The 19,931-nt window shown below is 30.9% G+C and overlaps 1 protein-coding gene across 1 annotated transcript in view; it reads right to left on the bottom strand.

The window, feature by feature from the left end:
- Window positions 1-1,864: 1,864 nt before the first annotated feature.
- Window positions 1,865-19,931, bottom strand: part of LOC143249814 (centaurin-gamma-1A-like) — a 152,229-nt gene continuing 134,162 nt past the window's right edge. The window contains 8 exon segments of the mRNA XM_076500296.1: window positions 1,865-8,619; window positions 12,166-12,336; window positions 14,981-15,065; window positions 15,199-15,272; window positions 15,274-15,304; window positions 15,462-15,579; window positions 18,062-18,155; window positions 18,800-18,877. Of these exon segments, the coding sequence (XP_076356411.1) occupies window positions 8,404-8,619; window positions 12,166-12,336; window positions 14,981-15,065; window positions 15,199-15,272; window positions 15,274-15,304; window positions 15,462-15,579; window positions 18,062-18,155; window positions 18,800-18,877 (867 nt within the window). The 3' untranslated portion in view covers window positions 1,865-8,403.

Below are 19,931 nucleotides of genomic sequence, written 5' to 3' on the forward strand. Positions count from 1 at the left end.
AACTTGGCAGTTTTATGCTTTAAAAAAAAAGATAAAATGAATATATTAATACATATACATGTATATAGTTTCTATAATGATTGTTTAATAGCGCCCTCTAGGCACTCCTTAAGATCTTAGTCTCCAACACTTATTTGCCCATACAAAAATTAAATGCTACAGAACATAGTGTGTATCTCTCGATTTGTTTCTCGGTTATGCACTGATGTTATTGCAACTTATTACGTAACTTACGTAGTTTGGCTTCTTGTCAATTAAGGGTGAGTAGTCTAGGATTGATAAAAAAAAAAAATTAGAAGATATATTTGAATTAAAATGTACAAAAAATTGCACCTTTTTGAAAACGTATCTTTGTAATTCTTGAGTTAGGCCAGAAAAAAAATCCAATTTCAAAGACCGAAATTTACTAAGCAGTGTTTCACTTTCAGCTAAACCTAACACATATTTATTAAATTAGACTACAAGTACAAATAGGCCTATTACTTATGTTATACAATGTAGAATTAGCGTTTGAATCGTTTTAAGTGGTGAATAAACGTTAATTAATCGGGTGGACGCGTACTTTTGTTCACGATAACGTTTAACATTTCCGCGTAGTTTCTACTAAAAACGTGGTGATTAAAGAATGAGACAGATGAAATAAGTGAAGGTAAATTTTGGAAGTACACATTCGTCATAGTTACATTCTACAACTGTAGTTAATCATTCACCAGTGGTTTCCTATCATTTCTGGCGAGCTTTTATACTAGAAATAACAATAACACTATGTAACAAAATATTTACTTTTTCTTGTTCCTGGACAGAAAGTGTTATTTCTCAATTGCATATGCTTAAAGTAAATGGAACAGACCTATTTTTCTCTTCAAACTTTGCTTTTGTGACCTAGAACCGTATAACGAAAACATGATTGGAGACTATATTTGGGGGCTGATACGTGAAAGTGATTTACATTACAGTCGCAAATCTCGAAAAACTCGCTTCTAAACATTTTTGTATAACTTTAGTATAAATACATGTAAGTCTTGATTCATATGTTGTTTTATTCACACCTTATGTAAATGAAAATGCGCAAATTTGCCCGTTTTTACACAGAAAATAATAGGTTAAGTTCTAAATTTCATTATCCAGGTCAAAAAAACAAAGTTTGAAGGGAATAATGGCTATTTTCTGAACTTTTACAACACAAGCAAAAAACGGAATAACACATACTATCCAGGAATATAAAAAAATTGTGTTACATTGTGTAATGTATACCGGTTGTTCAGGAAATGCAACCAGATTTTTAACAAAATTTTCTTTAAAACTCAAAGAAAAAAATGAATTTAAAAAACTGAGAAACAGGAAGTTGTTAACTTCCTGTTATAACTTCAAACTTATATACGATCAAGTTTTAATTCGAGTAAATCTACGTTAACAGGATGAATAACTGATTATAATGTTCCGTTTAGCTAGGCCTGCACATCAACAAATTGTGGCTTTAACTAAATTAGTCAGTTGGTTTGGCAAACCAGCTTCTGGAAATAAAAAACAACGCAAATTATTGTTGAATTATAATACATTGTTGCCAGGTGAAGGTTCCGGTACGATGGCTACCTGTGCTACCCGTCCCTAATTTTGCTACTCTTTTACCAACAAATAGTGGGATTGGCCCTCACTTTATAACGCCCCCAACGACTGAAAGGGTAAGCATGTTTGGTGCGACGGGGATTCGAACCCGCGACCCTCAGATTACGAGTCGAACGCTATAACCACCTAGCCATGCCGGGCCAATGCACAGTTAAAGTGAATGGTTAGTGGTAATCTTAAGCTCCCTTGCACAGTAAATAACAATGTTATCAGATACAATGAAACACGTACAACTGAGTGGTTGGAATAAGTTTATTGGTTTCGACTTCTTTGATTCACGTATAATCTGTGTGAGCAAATGTATTTTTCTCAATTTGTTATGCGCCGACAAGAGACAAAATATTTTCTAACATTATTTCATAAATACATCAAGTATATTACAAATAATACAAAGACTGTACAATTATGCTAAGAAAGAAAATGAATTTCTAGTATACAAACGCACTAACAAACATCACATTCTGAGATAAAAAAAAAAAAAGCTACCTTGCATATCAGTATGTACGGGTATGGGCTTGTTAAAAATGTAGTGCTGTTCCTCAGACTCCCCCTGCATTAGTGGAAATATTAATACAAGTAACGAGATTGACACGTTATACTGAAATAACACGTGCCGTTAAAATTATTTTACAAACATTATCTGAAATATAAATAATTTACACTTTCCAACCTGGAAAACAAATTTTAATTCAAAAATAACTTTATTGAAGCACAATACTGAGTTTATCAACCGTAAGATTTTCGGAGGTTAAAATTATACTACCGTATTTTCCGGTTAATAAGCCGAATCGCCGAATAAGCCGAGGCCAATTTTCAGCTCTGAAAATGAGGGTTTTTGCTTATTACCGCCCAATAAGCCGAAGCCATTTTTGAGAAGTGACAAGTTTCTTCAAAATGATTTCTTAGTCTCGTTTCAGCCTCACCATGCATGTTGTGTGTGATCATTGGCGTTCTGTAGTAAAGCAGAACGTGTCGTATTGAGACAGAGATGGAATCAATATGTCATTCGTTATTGACTCCACTCACTGTAATTAGGTAACCAATGAAATTCCAGAAACAACGTTTCACTGTAGTCTTAACGTGCTTTGCTGATGGGACAAAATTACCGCCTATGGTAATTTTCAAAATAAAAACATTTCCTAAGAAGAAGAAATTTCTGAAAGGAGTGATCGGCCAATAAGCCGACCCCAAAAATCAGGTCCAAAATTTAGGGCCAGAAATTCGGCTTATTAGGCGGAAAATACGGTATCTAAAGAAAACGTTTATTTTCCTAAACGTATGAGATTTTTTATATCTGATAAAACAACACAGCTAGAGGGGGGGGATGACACACCAAACAAGTTCCAAACGGGTAATTGGGGGAACTTTCCCACACTCCGGTTTCTGATATAAAACACGATAAAACATTTACGTTATTTGAATTAGAAAGCCCTCCTCACCGTATTCGTCAATGGGTTTTGTTCATTTGAAACTACCCAATTAAAATGCCAGAGAAAGTTATACGATGTTAAAACAGCGATTTGACTGTTGAATTCCTAAAGTTGAGATGAGAACAGCGTAAAATAATTCAAAAACAAATATGGATAACTTAACAGCTTTTAAAGAGAGATCAAAATCAGAAACCTAATGAAGTTATATTAATTATATTATATCTAATGCTTTCCCACTTACATAACACAACCAATTTCACATAACACACAACACTGCGCCTGCTTTACGCCTTGCCTAGAGTTAGGAGGGAGATAAGTCTCCCTATGGTGTCTTCTGTTGAATTTTGCGTAAAGTTACTTGAAGGCCTATCTTCACTAGCCGCCACAAACTCTGATAAAATGATAGTATTTAGGGCAAAGCCACGAAGGTGCTGTACCAAATTAACTACTGTACTACTGGCCTGAAAGAGGGTAGCCAATCAGCATTACTCATCACCAACTAATGGGTTTTTCTCGTCAACCCTAATAGTGAGATTCGAACGCCGCTCTTAAAATTCCCCGAAGGCACCATAGCGCAGTTTTTCATTTACTTTGGCCTTCACGTGACACGAGCCACATAACTTCATGTTCCTCCCCATTTTATTTTCTTACAACATATATATAAACAAATTTCAAGTTTTCTATTTTCATCAAATTCTCTACTTTGTTAACATTTAATTAACCACCTCTACTTAATATCTGTTAATACGATTTTTTCATTAACTTACACTCTTCAATATACGTTACGATGATTATTTTATACAATTTAGTGCACCAACAGTGTCAAATAAGAAAATAATGTGAAACTTTTCCAAACAAAACCGAGTTTCTTAATTCGTAATGACGAGTAACCACTTGAAGTAAAAATGTATCTCAGGACGGCTGGTATGAATATGAACACTTTTAACGAAAATACAGAAGAAAACAATGATTCGACCTAAATATTACCTCAGAAGGTCTAAACGTTGTTCTCGGCTATATTTTTGTAAAAGTATTAATACCCATATCAGCCGTCCTCAGATATATTTTTAAGTTTCTTAATCATTACAATACCTCCTTCGATGCAAAATTTCAAAGTTATTTCTCATTTAAAATACGTTTTATTCCTTCTGAAACAAAATAATAATTGTTGAGATATCCCCCAAAAAATATTTTGAACGCACGACTGGATCAACACATTAAATAAAAAAAAACAATAAATGCAACTGTCATTACAACTGTGCACACGTACACGACCCCTGTTTATATTTGTGAAAAACTGGCTCCACTCTAAATGCAAATCTTATACATTTTATCCATAAAATATCAAGCACGATAGTTGCACAAATCTTAAAAAAATGTGTATATTCTTTTTTGACTGATATAAAACACATAAAAGTGATAAAATCCGTAGACGGGGGTTAAAAATCGAAAACAAAAAATACTGAATTATTTCTCGAGTTATAAATTCTACAAATATTATGCGTAAGAGGGGTATTATTCACAATTATCACGAAAACCCCCACCAAGAAAATACATTGCTATGATAAGAAAACACAAGAAAGAATTTATTTTAGCGTTATTTCATGGGGAACAGAATAATCTTTATCTCATTAACTCATGGGGTTTTACTGAACTCAGAGGCAACTTAAAGTTTAGGGCGTTAACTTCCTGCTTTCAAGTTTACTCATAATGACTTTCGCCACCTGGTGTTTATTTTGAACACTACAGGTAGCATAATTTTGGGAAGCTGACAATCAAGTAACCTCCTATAATTTGTAACTCCAGCTTTCCCGAGGTATAATATAAAAAAAACAACACCTCCTGACTGACTGAACGGTTAATTTTATATACACAATATTCTGACTGATATATCAGTTAATATTAACATTCTTTGCACAGCAACCTTACAATACTTACAGTTTGCCTCGCATGTATGGGCATTTTCTGAAGTGAGGTCTTTCAGTACATCTTTTTCTTTCAAAATATTCAGTATTTAAGCTAGGAACATTGTACCCTCTCTGTCAGAAACTAAAAGCCATCAAATATCATAAGTTGCACTTATATCCATACTTTACAGAGTATTTGTATGTACCAAAGGGACATTAACACAGGTCACTAACACCACCACATCAGGACAAAGTTACCTACATCCAAGACAAACTACCACATCTTTCTTAAATTACTGTTAAGGTGAGCTGAGAAGAAAGTGTATTTGGAGAATAACCGTTATTAGTTAAGCCTAATATATCATACAATATATCTAACCGAGGAAGATCAGTATGATTGTTCGATACTATCCACACAAGAAAACAACTGTTCCTGTCTATAAAAGAAACGTCAACACTCTTTTGTGTTCTAAATAGGAATACATTAAAAATGATCAATGCCAATTACTATCAACAATTATATGAAGTGAAGTGCAAATGTTCTTACTGTTGAAAACATTGCCTCCTTAAGCTATGTTTTTAACAAATCAAGAAATAATAAACATTCAATGATTAGAATTATTTGAGAAACAAAATATTTAAATAACCATACTTCCTGTCACAAATTTTTATGTATTTATATTGTGGTTTATTAGTAATAAGGAAGAACCTTTCAAACCAGGTATAAATTAAAAATTTGGAGAATAATGGGTGTGTGCTAACATCCACAATCACCGAGTAATATGCCGATAAAAAGGTTGGTAAGAAAAGTTAATATCTGTATCTATTACAATGAGGTTGGAAAAAACGTTTCACACTTCAATACTTCAAGACCTATCAAATCTTTAGGCATCTTTGTTAGTTGCTCAGACAGGGTAAGACAGATGTCAAATTTGTTTTAATTTTTACTTTATGTTTATATTCATATTCTATTAAACCTCAAATAAACTGACCAACAAATAAACAAAACAAAGAGCAACAGTTAGAGACACCTATTCACAAAAGTTGGTAGTAAAACAATGGTGATAAACTTTTAAAATAAACTAATTGTTTAGAACTTCGAGATTAAATCAGCTTTTCTGATATTTTAATAAATAATGTTAAGTACTCTATTATGCAGTGAATTGAAGTTACTGAAAACAGAATGTAGCATTTAATAGAAACATCACAAACAAATAAATTATTTCCAGTTTGAGTAAAAGTTCCTAATGTTACTGTTGCACTAATGTTTCAAAACAGCTTCACATATCTTTCTGGTTGATACTGCTTGATTCACTGTTGGTGTGCCATTACCAATATACCCAAAACTTTTTCTTCAGAATGGATTGTTACAAACGTAATTTTTTTATGGTTATCTTCTACATAAACAACAGAACATAACTCATTAACTGAAGCTGGTATTCCTGCACACTGAGTAATAATACAAAGTTTTTCATGTTAATTCCATGAAAATAACACTTAACAAGTTTGAAGCTTGTTTGAAAAATAACAACAACATTAGTAAATAACAACTTCACATGAAAGATGCAATTATTTAAGCACTTAAAGTGCAAATTATAACTTATCAAGTCATAAAATCATCTAAGAACAGTATCATTTGGACAGTATGTTCACACAAACCAACAGTTAAGTGTGCCATATTTAGGTAAAATTATTTTCTACTGTATAATTCATGCAGATACCAGTACAACTGTACCATAAAAATATAAAATATTCTTTCTATTTTGTACACGACTAACAATACCAGAATGTTACCACTTATTCTTTGAACTAAGTAAAACTGAACTAACACAAGCATCACAAGAAATTAAAGGTTCTGTCAAATTTGGCTGTTCCAAATGCAAACTGAAATTATTTCTACTATGTAGAACTCACAAACCAATAAAAAACTGGCACAAAACCAACAGAAAAAAATGACCTTCCCCAATTGTGAATAGTTTGAAGACAAACTTCACTGATCCACAAACACCAGAGGTAATAATTCTTTGTTGTGTAGGCTGTATTCCAATTCAGTGTCACTGAGAACAGAAGACTACATGATAAGTTGTTACTCAAACAGGTTTAAATCAAAGAATTATTAGAAAACATTAAACATATGTTAAGTTGCAAAGAAACTGGATTCTAAATGAATTACTTAATTTTTCATAGATATGTGTTCATGGAAAATACATTGGAGGGTTTGCTTCCTTTAAGTTTCTGATTTAGAGGTAAAATACAGAGCTGTTTTGAACATCACCTTTAGTTAAATTAACAACATAATAATTACATTTCACATTAAAAGCAATCAAAATAAATTTATGTTTGGTAGCAAATTCTAAAAGGGACAGTTAATAAACTTGTTAATCACATACATCAGGGCAGTCATCACTGAAGCTGCATCAAATGCACAACAATTACAAATTCAAGATATCACAAATGGACATGTGTGAACATACTCAAACACACACTCATATATAAAACAAGACTGTAAATAGAGCACTTGGAAAATAGGCACCAACCTGTAAACAAATAGATTTGAAGAGAACAGCTATATTCCCTACATCAAATTAAAGATAAGCTGCTACTGTGTGACTACTGAAAATAATGAACTACTCTAAAGATTAGAAGCTATCTTATTCAGGATTTAATATTTATTTTACTTCTCAGTAAATACTGAGTGATAACAAGCTGATAAGTTGCTTATCTCCTGTTAACTTACTATATATTATTGCAACAAAGAATTGTTTTTCATATGTCATTATTTATAAGCATATCTACCACAATGATGGTAATACCATAGCTATGGAGCACTTACAAACTGTTCTAAGGATTATTTTTTGAATTATTGAAATTATTCTTGCAGAACGTTTTCCAAAACAATACATTGTTTGAGGAATATTTTTCTAAAACAATAAATTAACAACTTGTGTTTGGTATAATTTTTCAAACAATGTACTGAATCTTTAGTTACTTACTCAAAACAATAAACTATTTATTCCTTAAAGTAGTTCTTAAATAAACAAACTATTTCTCAGGAAATGATCAACTACACTTATCAAAGTTAATATAGTGATTTTTTTTTTTCTTTTGAGGGGCTTAATGATGCAGAGGAACAGGTGCTGGGATGTGATAAGTTATTTCACAAAAATTGACAAACTAGAGTATGGGAGCAATTTCTACAGGTAATTATAAACTTAACATTTAATGCACAAGTAATGGAAATATTTGAAACTGATGACAAAATGAATAATATTTTACTAGCACTTGGGTTTCTTTTCCTGTGAGATGATGATAAAATGAACATATTTTATAACAGGCATGTTTCCGTTATGGTGATGGAAAAAAATTACATCGATAATGTCTCGTATTTGGGCCAGAGTTAACATACTTCTCACAAAAATGATATTTTTATATCTATGCTACTAAATGATGCTGGCTGGGAGTTTGTCAAGAACCTCTGGAGACTTTTTGGAAATACTTCCCCTTCGGCGAGGTAGTGTTCCTGATGGTGGGGCAAGAGGCTGGTCTGGGCAGCCACTACTAAGCAGAAGGTCTTCTATTTCTTGAAATCCCGAATTTCTAGCATAAACAAGAGCTGTCCTGCCTTCTGAGTCAATGGCTTTTACATTAATATTATTCTGAGAAAAAGAAAGTAAAACATCATTCAGGCAATTATATGCTGAAAGTACTTAATCAGAGTAAAAAATTATGATAAAATTACATGTGACAATATACATATAAATATCTCCAATTTATATAATTCTTAATTGAACATAACAGAAAAAGAACAGCACATATTTGACACTAACATGACACTTCCCGTGCATAACAAGATCCATGTGAAAATGATCATCTTATGGTCTTTTTTCCATCTGTTAACTACAAAATAATGAATGTTTCCTGACTGTTGTTCGAAATCAATGTGAGAGAGTCCTAATCAGAAGTAACTAGTATCCCAATTTGATGTTTTTAAGTTTTGTTTTCAATAATTTAAAGATATTTCATGAAATGAATTCAAATTCAGAAACACAATAAAAATGGATTAAATTCAATAGGTTTACAAAGGGTTGCTTAAATGTTCCATATTTTGAAGAAATATGATGCCCAAACTCCTTGAATACATGCATAATGATTTTGTGATGTCATTTGCATGCCCATACTCTAAAAAAACACAAGGTAATCAATGCTATCTTTCTGTTGAGGGTGTAGCTAATAGTTTACTCATGTGAAAGGTCAAATATAATAATTTTCCAAAAATATTCACTTCACTTCTGTATCTAATGATGTTTGAATCAGATCTTTATTTATGATATTAGTGGTGAAGCAAAGGTACATAAAATTTATAATAAAAATGATCTTACTATGATGTCAGGTTAAATTTTTGCACACTCTACTGAAGTCAGTAAGAAATAAAAGTAGTACAGCAAAATAAGTTAGGACCATTATAATCCAGAATTGATTTATCTAGTTTACACAATATTTTCATCCGTAACATCATAACTTTAGTACAAGTTCCCAGGATGAAAAGTGAAAACACTCAGAACCATAAATTATATAGATGGAACAAGTCTGTAAAACATTCAATTAAAGTATTTAATCCTGAAATTATTGATTCACTTTAACATAATTTGTTACCAACAAGATTCACATATCAAATGTTACTGAAAAATTCTATGCTTTTGTTTCTTACAGCACTCAGTATAAAAATCTGACCAAATGATCATTCATTTTATACAAATATATAATAAATAAGGGACTCTAGCATGAAGAAATGTGAAGGTTAATTGTAATACTGATGATATTCTGACTGCATTTCTTTGTGTGGCCTGTATCTTATTAGGGACCAAGTAATTAAATTAACAAAGTAATGGGTTCACAAGCAATGTGATGTAGAAAAGAGATCAGAAAAATTTGTTTCACAAGACAAATGGATCTGTCAGTAATTCTAGGGTAAAAGATTTTACTACTAGAGCTATGTAAAACTGTAACACAAATAAGCTGTAAAGAACATTTCTCTTCTGAATTGGCTAGATTCTTTAAACTTTAGACAAGTAAATAAAATTGATGACCTATGGCATGGGCTCCCAAACTTTCTCAGCAGAAGGCCCCATAACATTCTACATTTTGACTGAATTATTTCAAACAATATATTTAAAGAATAACCCATGATCACGAGAAAACCCTCTTGTAGAAAAAATTATATATGTAAAAAACAGCTGGTATGGATAGAGAAAGCACCATGTAGAGGTGCAAGCAATGTTTCAACCTTTTTTGGTCATTGTCAGGTTAACAAAGAAAGAAAGAGGTAACTGACCAATAGCTGACCACATGGTTTGAAGGCAGTTGTGTAACTGAGTGTAGGAATGTAAAGGGTGTGCTTAGATGTTGGATATATTTATTAATATAGGTATAAAGGTGTTCCTTTATATTGGTTTATTTTGGGTTTGAGTTGTTGTATAAGTAAAGCTTCTTTAATTTTGCATTTGTTTATTTTTGTTTCTTTATTTAGTATTTGAGTGTTTTCTATGGTTATGTTGTGTTTATTTGATATGCAGTGTTCAAAAACGTGTGAAGGTGACTTTTTGTTCTTTGAATCTGGTTTCCATTTTTCTACTTGTTTCTTCAATATAGAAATCGTGGCAGTTATCACATTGTATTTTATAAATAATGTTGGTGTTGTATTTGTCAGTGTAGTTTTAACATAGTATAGACCTCAGTTTTGTGCCTGGTTGTTGAATAAATTTGGTATTAACTGGAATATCATATTTTGTTACTAGTTTTTGCCAAATGTTGGTTATTTTTCTGCTGATGTTGGGAATGTCTTTGATGAATGAGCTGGCTGATGTTACATATTTGGAGAATACCCATGCTATGTATTTACCAAGACTGTAATTAATGATTCATATGTGGACATTATTGGTCGTAAGTGAACAATCTGGGGATGCCGTATATTTGTGGTGTTCGTGAGTCAGTCTTACGTAGATAGGAATAAAGTGTTTTTGAAATTGTGTTGGCTTTTTCCGTTTTTAGTTGTATTTTGTTTAGTTGCATTTTGTGTGTCTTTGTTGGATTTGTTTATGTCTGATAAGATGTTCTTCAATTTTTGGATGTATTCATTTGTGTTCATTATGAATATAGCACTTCCTTTATCTGCTTTCAGAATTTTAATGTTTGTGTCTTGTTTTAGGTTTTTAATGGAATTAATGTCTGTTTTTGTAAGGTTGTTTTTAGTTTTCTGTTTTGTTAAATTACACTGACAAACACAACACCAACGTTGTTTATAAAATACAATGTGATAACTGTCACAACTTCTATATTGAAGAAACAAGTAGAAAAATGGAAACCAGATTCAGAGAACAAAAAAAAGTCACCTTCACACGTTTTTGAACGCTGCATATCAAATAAACACAACATAACCATAGAAAACACCCAAATACTAAATAAAGAAACAAAAATAAACAAATGCAAAATTAAAGAAGCTTTACTTATACACCAACTCAAGCCCAAAATAAACCAATACAAAGGAACACCTTTATACCTATATTAATAAATATATCCAACATTTAAGCACACCCTTTACATTCCTACACTCAGTTACACAACTGCTTTCAAACCATGTGGTCAGCTATTGGTCAGTTACCTCTTTCTTTCTTTGTGAACCTGACGATGACCAAAGAAGGTCGAAACGTTCACTCCTCTACACAGAGCTTTCTGTACCCATACCAGCCGTTTTTACTTATATAATATTTAAAGAATACTTTAAGATTATTTAATTTAACCTTTTTAGCTTTGCTTTCTAATACTTTTTTAAAAATTATTTTGTGTATTTACTACAACCCCTCTGTGAAATCTCTCTGACCTATTATTTTTGTATAGATGTAATTAATTGTGTGATCAAACTATAAAATAAAAAAATTAATATAATTAATGTATAAAATTAAGTCTGTTTTATCACAGTTGATACTGTTTCATTTTGCATACATGTAGGTTAATTACAGAGCTTACACAAATCTTAATTTCTGTTTGGTGCAAATATAAGCAACTGACATCAATGAAAGTCTGATAAAAATAAACACAAAACCAGAACAGGTTAAAAACTTAACATTAGTTTAAAAAAGACAACAAAGTAACATACAATGGTTCGTTACAGTAATATTTACTTGGGTATACATTGCAATTCTTACCCAAATTAGCAGCTGAGTGATTGCAAGGTTTCCTGATGCAGCTGCAAGATGAAGTGGAGATCGAAAGTCACGCTGGCTAACCATCACATTCACCTGATCAGCTGAATCAGCATGGGCTAAAAGCAGTGCAACCATCTTAACATCAACTTTATGAACAGTCTCCAGAAGTTGCTGGAATGATAATAAATAATAAGACTAACTTGATTCAGTCAAAACAAGCTCGAAAGATAATTTGATCCAGTTATTACATAAATTCTCTTATGGAAGAGAGGGTTTTTCCGAGATAAATTATTCAGGTAATATTTTTCAACACTGATAATGAATGATGTTTCATAACAACACCCTCACACCAAACAAACCTGCTTTAGATTATAATACAACACCAATTTTTAAAAAGTCAGAATTTTTTACTTTAAGCATGAAGGAATTCTCAATAGCCACAACACATGAAATTCTTTTAGGCATAAATAGAGTAAAATAATCTATGATATCTTTGTTTCCTTTTCTATTATCTATATTTTCATGCACCAGCAACACACTAAGCATGGCACACGTACACTCAATTTGATTTTACTACTCATCAGAACCTCTACCAGCCTAGATTCAAATTGAAATTCTATTAGGCAGGATTACAGTAAATTAATCTATGAGACCTTGGACATGATCAAATACATGAATCAAAAAGGTTTGACCTCTTTATTCTAAAACTGTAATTAGGTCTCAACTTGGTGAGAAGATGAAGTTATGAGCTAAAAGTCTGTACTTAAAAAAAAAAAACTCAGAGTCATTCTATGAGCCACTAAGGTGCAGATAAAAAGAAAATATCCTCTGGTGGGTTGGAAGTAAGTTTACAAACTTACAGTAGTACAATTCTGGGAACAGTTCCCTGCAATGAACAGACCACAGATACAAGCTCTACACTAAAACATACATGTCAAACATAAAAATAATAATAATTACAATGCATTTCAAGAAATTGTTTTTAAAAATTTACTTTAACATTTAAACAAAGTGGTCATTAAGAAAAGTTTCTTTGTTTTATATATTTGTTATATTGCAAAAGAAAATGGTAAATATTAATGAAAATAATAACATTTATCACTATTTATTTATTTTGATAATATAAATGCTAAATAAAACTAGTTTTATGGGCTTTGCCCCCTTAGAAATGTGCTTCTTGATTTCATGTGAAAGGAAGCTCTGAAATAAGGTTAACACTATGTGTATGGGTTGGCATCAAAGTGCATATGTCATGATCTTTTATACAACATACCTTTTCAGTATATAAGTAGTTGATAACTTTGATAGCAAATACATATTTTATCATATATTACTGATTTGGTGACAGGTTGTGATGAGTAAATATCAGATACATTATTAGAGGGATACTGAATAAAAGTTGCTCATACTAATCTCAGTGGTTTTAGAAGTTACTGAAATGCAGACTTTACGAAAGATAAAATATTTTTATTCTTCATGGGCTTTACGTTGTACTCTGACTTGAGTCAGACTAGTATCATCAGTTTACAGATGTATCTTGAGTACAAAATACTTTTGTGATACATCTGTTTGTTTCTGTATATTTTATTAAAAGCTTATCACATTTCATGTAGATACTTCATAAATTTAGAGTAACAGTTAACATTCCTTTAACAACACGGAGTTGGCCCATTCTCATTCGATTAAAAGATTTTTTTTATCAGGTCTTTGTAGAAAGTTAGTTTTAAAAGAACACTTAAGACTAATGTAATGATAATTATTTTCCAAGCAATTTCTTTTCTTGTGTTAGTTGAAATAAAATTTATAATGTTTATGAATGCAGCTCATATATAATGGATACAAAAACAGTTTATTCAGTACTTGTAGATTTACATTCAGCTAGTTTCTCATTGTGTTTAATACATAAATGCTTCTGCATGTTCCAAAATCCAAATTTTTCATTTACTCTGGAATATAATACTGAAAAATTCAGCTCACCTATTAAAAAAAAACTCTTCACTTACCATCTTTGTCAGTGTGTAATAATAAAATAATCCTGGATTCGTTGAGCAAATTAAGTGCATTTCTTTTACGTTTGGTGTATACTATACATCTATTTGTCAAGCAAATCTAGGATGTTACTTTTGTAAAGAAATTCATAGAAGATAATTTTAAACTGTGCTAACCTGCACAATGAGGTAATCAGTATAACCACAAGTGTGGTTTTTTTATGCTCTTCAAATGCTACAGTACTTAATGTGGCATAACTTAAATAACAAACATGTAATAAACAACTTTACAAAGTTTCATCACAGTTGAATTCCTTTTTTGCTACAAAAAATATTAAACCTGAAGATACAGTCATTAATATAAAAACAAGTTACAAAATTAGAGTACATGACAGAAACTATATGATATAATATTAGCAATATTAGTACAATGAATGAAGTCAATACATTTGAAATAAAAAATGTCTTGATTAATTGCAACTACTATGTAAGATAAATAACTTATAGTTATGAAGAATCAGGACGAATGATACAGTTATAAATATGTTATTGTATTGCAGCAGGTGGTAAGATGTGAACACACTTGTTCAAGAAAGCAAAACAAATGTAATATGAACAATATAATTTTGGTTAAATATTTTACTAACCAGAGAGTTCTTATTGGAATTCCATCTTTAACCTGTGTATAAAACAACGTGTAAAATCACATATTGTTTTAAGAGTAACAAGCATTGTCTTATACAATAGCACACGATAGCTCAAAAAAGAAAGGATCAAGAAGAGATGTTGATTTTTGCAAACTTCAGTTAACTACATTCACAACTCACCTGTCCTAGAGGAATGGTAGTGTTAATGGGAACAAGGAATTCTTTCAACTCATATTTAGATCTAATCCAACGTTCTTTCTCTTCCCTAGGAAAGATACAGAAATTACGTTTCAACAATCACAGATAATAATTTATCCTTTACCAAGAAAAAACTGTAACAAGATTTACAGAAAATATTCAATATATTGTAGATATGTCTTTGTCTTATCACAAACTACCTGCTAGAATTTGGTGTAGGTTTTGCTCTTCCTCTGGTGTTCCCTTCCCATATGTTGTTGGCCACCTTGTTTCCCGAGAGACATCATTACACTGACATGTCCAGGCCTGTAATAGAAGAAGAAATAAAGCCACGAGTTTTAACTGTTTACTGCAGGATGAGCTTAGGTTGTCAAGATACACATCTTGAGTTTCTTCAGATATATAGAAATAAGTTCTATTAGAGTTATGTTTAAAGCAAAGAAGAATGTATATAACATCTTACGGCCACTCGTCCAAGTCCAAAGAACGAACTCGTGAAATGTGAGATCCTAAGTTTCTGTGAATTCCGGAACATTCAATACACATCAAAGCTCCCAGGTTGAGACTTGCCCAATCAGGATCTAAGATAAAAATAATAATAAAATAACATCAATACATATTTTAATAATATTGGATATACGTTTTTAACTTAACAATTTCTATCAAGACAAAAAAACAGTAAATAATATACTAATTCAAAAGTTTTGTTAATGTCAGTAAACATTTTCCAACACATGACACAGAGATAAACCAGATTGTTTTATAGGCATTTGTAAACAATAATTTCTAGCTTGCAGCAAATTAATAAATGCTTATTATTTTCATGTTTTCATTAAGCTTAGTTAAACTTTAAGTTAATAAGTACAATTTACATTTATTTTTAATTCAAAAACTAAAAGATTAATCACAAATGACTAGTTTGTTTTAGTCTAAGTGTAATGACTCTCCAAATATTTTCCAGAAATTTCATATTTAATTAATGACTGCTATGGCTACGTAGCTAATAATACTTGTAATTTTACCTCTCTTTTTTATTTGTAGTATTTTGGGTTAATCAAAATTTTAAAATTGGCATAACCAAGCTTAATATGTCACAAGATAAAGCCATTAAGAACACTTCATTTAAACACTTCTGCAATTCAGAACCTGATTCCTCATGAGAAATATTCTAGGTTCTCACAACATAATATAGATCTATCAGTCTCTTATTACAGAAAAGTAAACATTTTTAATTTCGAGTTCCATCTACTAGCTAGAATGTAAGCTTTTCAAGCAAATATTTTTAGTTTTTAATATTTTTATATATCAAATAAACATTTATTTAAACTTGTTTGTAATGTCGCTGACAAAATCACAGCACTGACAACAGAGAAACTGGGTTCTATTTCTTTTCCAGTCACTCTAATTTTAATGCACAAAAGCCTATGCCACTGGTCACCAGATATACAGTAATATTTCAATGTAGATATTTATAACTGATATATTTTCACATAACGAATTTACAATGTTCTCAAAAATATTTTTGTTTAACTTGTGGTGCAAAATTATTGAATATTTATTTATTATGGGCATCTTGTTTATCCAGTAAAAGTGCACACTATAAAATATTTTGAAAGATCACCACACATAAATTTTAAAATTAAGACTTTACATGTGCTTTTTTGTAACACCCATTACAAACTTTTACCATATAAAAATAATGTTGAGATCCCATGAAGGAATGATCACCTGCAGTATTTTCACAGTAGGAGCACCTACATGTGTGTGTGTGTGTCTATATCATGTTTATTTATTACTATATTTGTAGATTACACAGCTTTCTAGTTTAAGAAGGTAACTTTCTTCATCATTGTTGTTCCTTATGTGACTTGTAAGGATGAAAATCTTCTCAGAACATTATTCTCCAGTTTCTTTTCTGCTACCAAGTACATTTGATAAAAGTTGTTAAACTGGACAGTTTTCATATAGAATAAAAATGGGAACAAGTTTAATACAATTAGTGTCAGCATGTTTCCACTTTCTGTTGTGTTACGATACAATTTTAAATAATACCGTATTTGTTTTATTTTATTGAAAAAGTTTCATGTTTCACTTATATAAATAGGATGCAACTTTCCAAGTTCTTTTGCAGCTAAATGTAAAAATTAGCAGAACCCTAAGATCATAAAATGGAATATAAAGAGAAAGCCTTATAACTCACGTTCTTGTATTAGGGCTGCACTGGTTTTTACAATACAAGCTAATACTATTGAAACTTCAATACTGTGTTTCTCAAGCTGAAAATGTATAATAAATATATATTTTTGGAATCAAAACCAAGCTTTAACATGACAAGCACATATGTATTAAGTAATAAAAAACTGGCTTTGATGTTTGTATTATCACTGTCCCCCTTTATTCCTGATAATAATGAGGCCCACCTTTAAGTCAAATTCTAAACTTTCAAGATGAACACTATTTTCTCTTATACACAAAAAGTAATATGAGAACACAAAATTATTAATTTACTATGCCTGAATGTATATGTATTTTGCTGAAAGCTAAGAACTCACAAAACAGTCAAGAACTGAATGAAACTTGAATCCATTTAATGCTGAATAGAAAGAAACTTTGTCTTGCTTTCTCTTATATATAATACACTTATGTTTTGGTAAAATATGTAATAGTTTGATCCTCATAATCTAACACTAAGCTTTTTACTTTAAATTCATACTAAAATAAAAATAACTCATTTTTACTCTGAATTCTACTTTCTATGTTTACTGAAGAAGTTTTAAACTCTTCAACTGAAGTTGTTCTCAGGTTATTCCCTAGTGAAAACAAAATTCATAAAAAATACTGTCACCAAGTTAATAAAGCCATGAAAGACAAATAATAAGTTAAAAAGATGTGTTGCTAGGAGTTCTTCCAAATTTTTAAAATTACAACTAACAAATATTTTGTATCTGTGTTTACTATTACCATAAAACCCAATAATCATGTACCGAACAGAAACTATTAACCTAGTTATTGAGGTCCTCACAACACAGTCAAGAAACTAAATGAAGAATTAAAACAACTCACTTGTAGCATCACAGTCAACACAGTGTGTGTTTCCTAGGTTTGGGTTTCTTATCGCTTGAACAGTAGTTGCTCCAAGCTGAGTGCTTGAACTGGACTGAAAAAAAAAAAGCAAAACAAAACAGAAATCACACAACTAAACAAAAACCCATCTAAAACCCATAAGCAATACTAACTAAATATATATTACAGTTAATAAGAAGATAAACTTGTTTGTGTGTTTGGTTTGAATTTCATGCAAAACTACACAAGGGCTATCTGCATTAGTCATCCTTAATTCAGCAGTGAAAGATTAGAGGGAAGGCAGCTAGTCATCACCACCAACTGCCAACTTTAGGCTACTACTTTACAAACAGTGAGATTGACCATACCTTATAATGCTCCTATGGTTGAAAAGATAAGCATGTTTGGTGTGACAGCGATTCGAACCCACAAACCTCAGATTGTGAGTCAAGCACCTTAACCACCTTGTCATGCCAGGCCTGAAAGTTAAACTAACAGCAGTCATATATCTTCTGAATAATATATAACAAAAGATCAAAGATTCATAAGAGCTCAAACATATCCAAGATCAAATGCATAAAGATGCTCTACATATCACACTTGCATCTGCTGCAACGTAATTTTATTTAATCTTCTTAAGATTACTAGAAATTTCCAGGTGATTTTTGAAAAACTCTAAAACTTATTTGATGCATTTATACATATCTGTAGATTTTTTTTGTAATGTACATTTCTTACCTTGGCTTTAGTGCTTTGTATTCCTTGTAAACTAGAAAGAATTTGTTGCTCAATAGCAGAAATCCAACCATCCCTCTCCTGTAAAATATTTGTGCAAATAAAAACAACATTCAAAACCAGAGAATTACATTACAATATGTAGGTAACCAATAAATACTCAAACTGTCAGTGATTATTTGGCCTACAGTTTACTAGAAATTACTGATATTAGGTCAAATTTCCACAAAACTCAACAAATCAGAAATAAAGTTAAATGTTTTAATATAATTACTTGATCGTCCTCACTTATTTCAAGTATTTCTACTTGGTTTTAGGTGTACACAGTGTTTACATAACATAAAAACATTACATGTGTTTTCAATATTCTATCAAAAATATTAATATATTCCTCTTACACTTTCATATGAAAACATTAAAAACATATTTATCTATCTATCTATCACATGTACAGCCACCTTTTATAAATTTCACACAAAGATAAATCATATGTTGAAACTAGTGCTTAAATACAAACTATGTGTAACTTATTATATGTAAATTTACAAGCAACTTAAAATGTATCTGGTGTTTCTAAAATAATAAATTGTTTATACCTAAAGTTAGTCCATTTACACATTCAGAAAATACTAACTTTTACAATTATTTTCAAGTACTTATCCTATGTTAATAATCATCCAATACTGCATATATCACATAACCACTAGTTATGTAAATTGTCAATGGTTATTACATATATATATAGAAACACACACATTTAAAATGTATTGTACATGAACACTAACTGTTACAAGTGTCACTGTTTATTATACAAGTAGATGTATTCTTTACATAATATAATTAACAGTTCTGAAGTATTTCTTTGGGCATATCTTCAGAAATAATATGAAACAGCAACAAAAGAATCACATTTTTGATTAATGGCTGTTATTCTTGTTTGTTTATTAAATACACATATGTATTCTATGAGTTGCATACCACAAGGATGCCTACAGTCTAAATCATGCAAGTTATTTAAATAAGTTTTTTTCATTAGTTCAAATTGCCTTTGCTTATTATCTGGTTATGTGTTAAGTCACAAAAGCTGGCCACATTATGAAGACACCACTTGATAACCTATTGCTATGATAATAAC

The sequence above is a fragment of the Tachypleus tridentatus genome, chromosome 4 (genome assembly GCF_004210375.1).
Source record: "Tachypleus tridentatus isolate NWPU-2018 chromosome 4, ASM421037v1, whole genome shotgun sequence".
NCBI classification, from domain to species: Eukaryota; Metazoa; Arthropoda; class Merostomata; order Xiphosura; family Limulidae; genus Tachypleus; species Tachypleus tridentatus.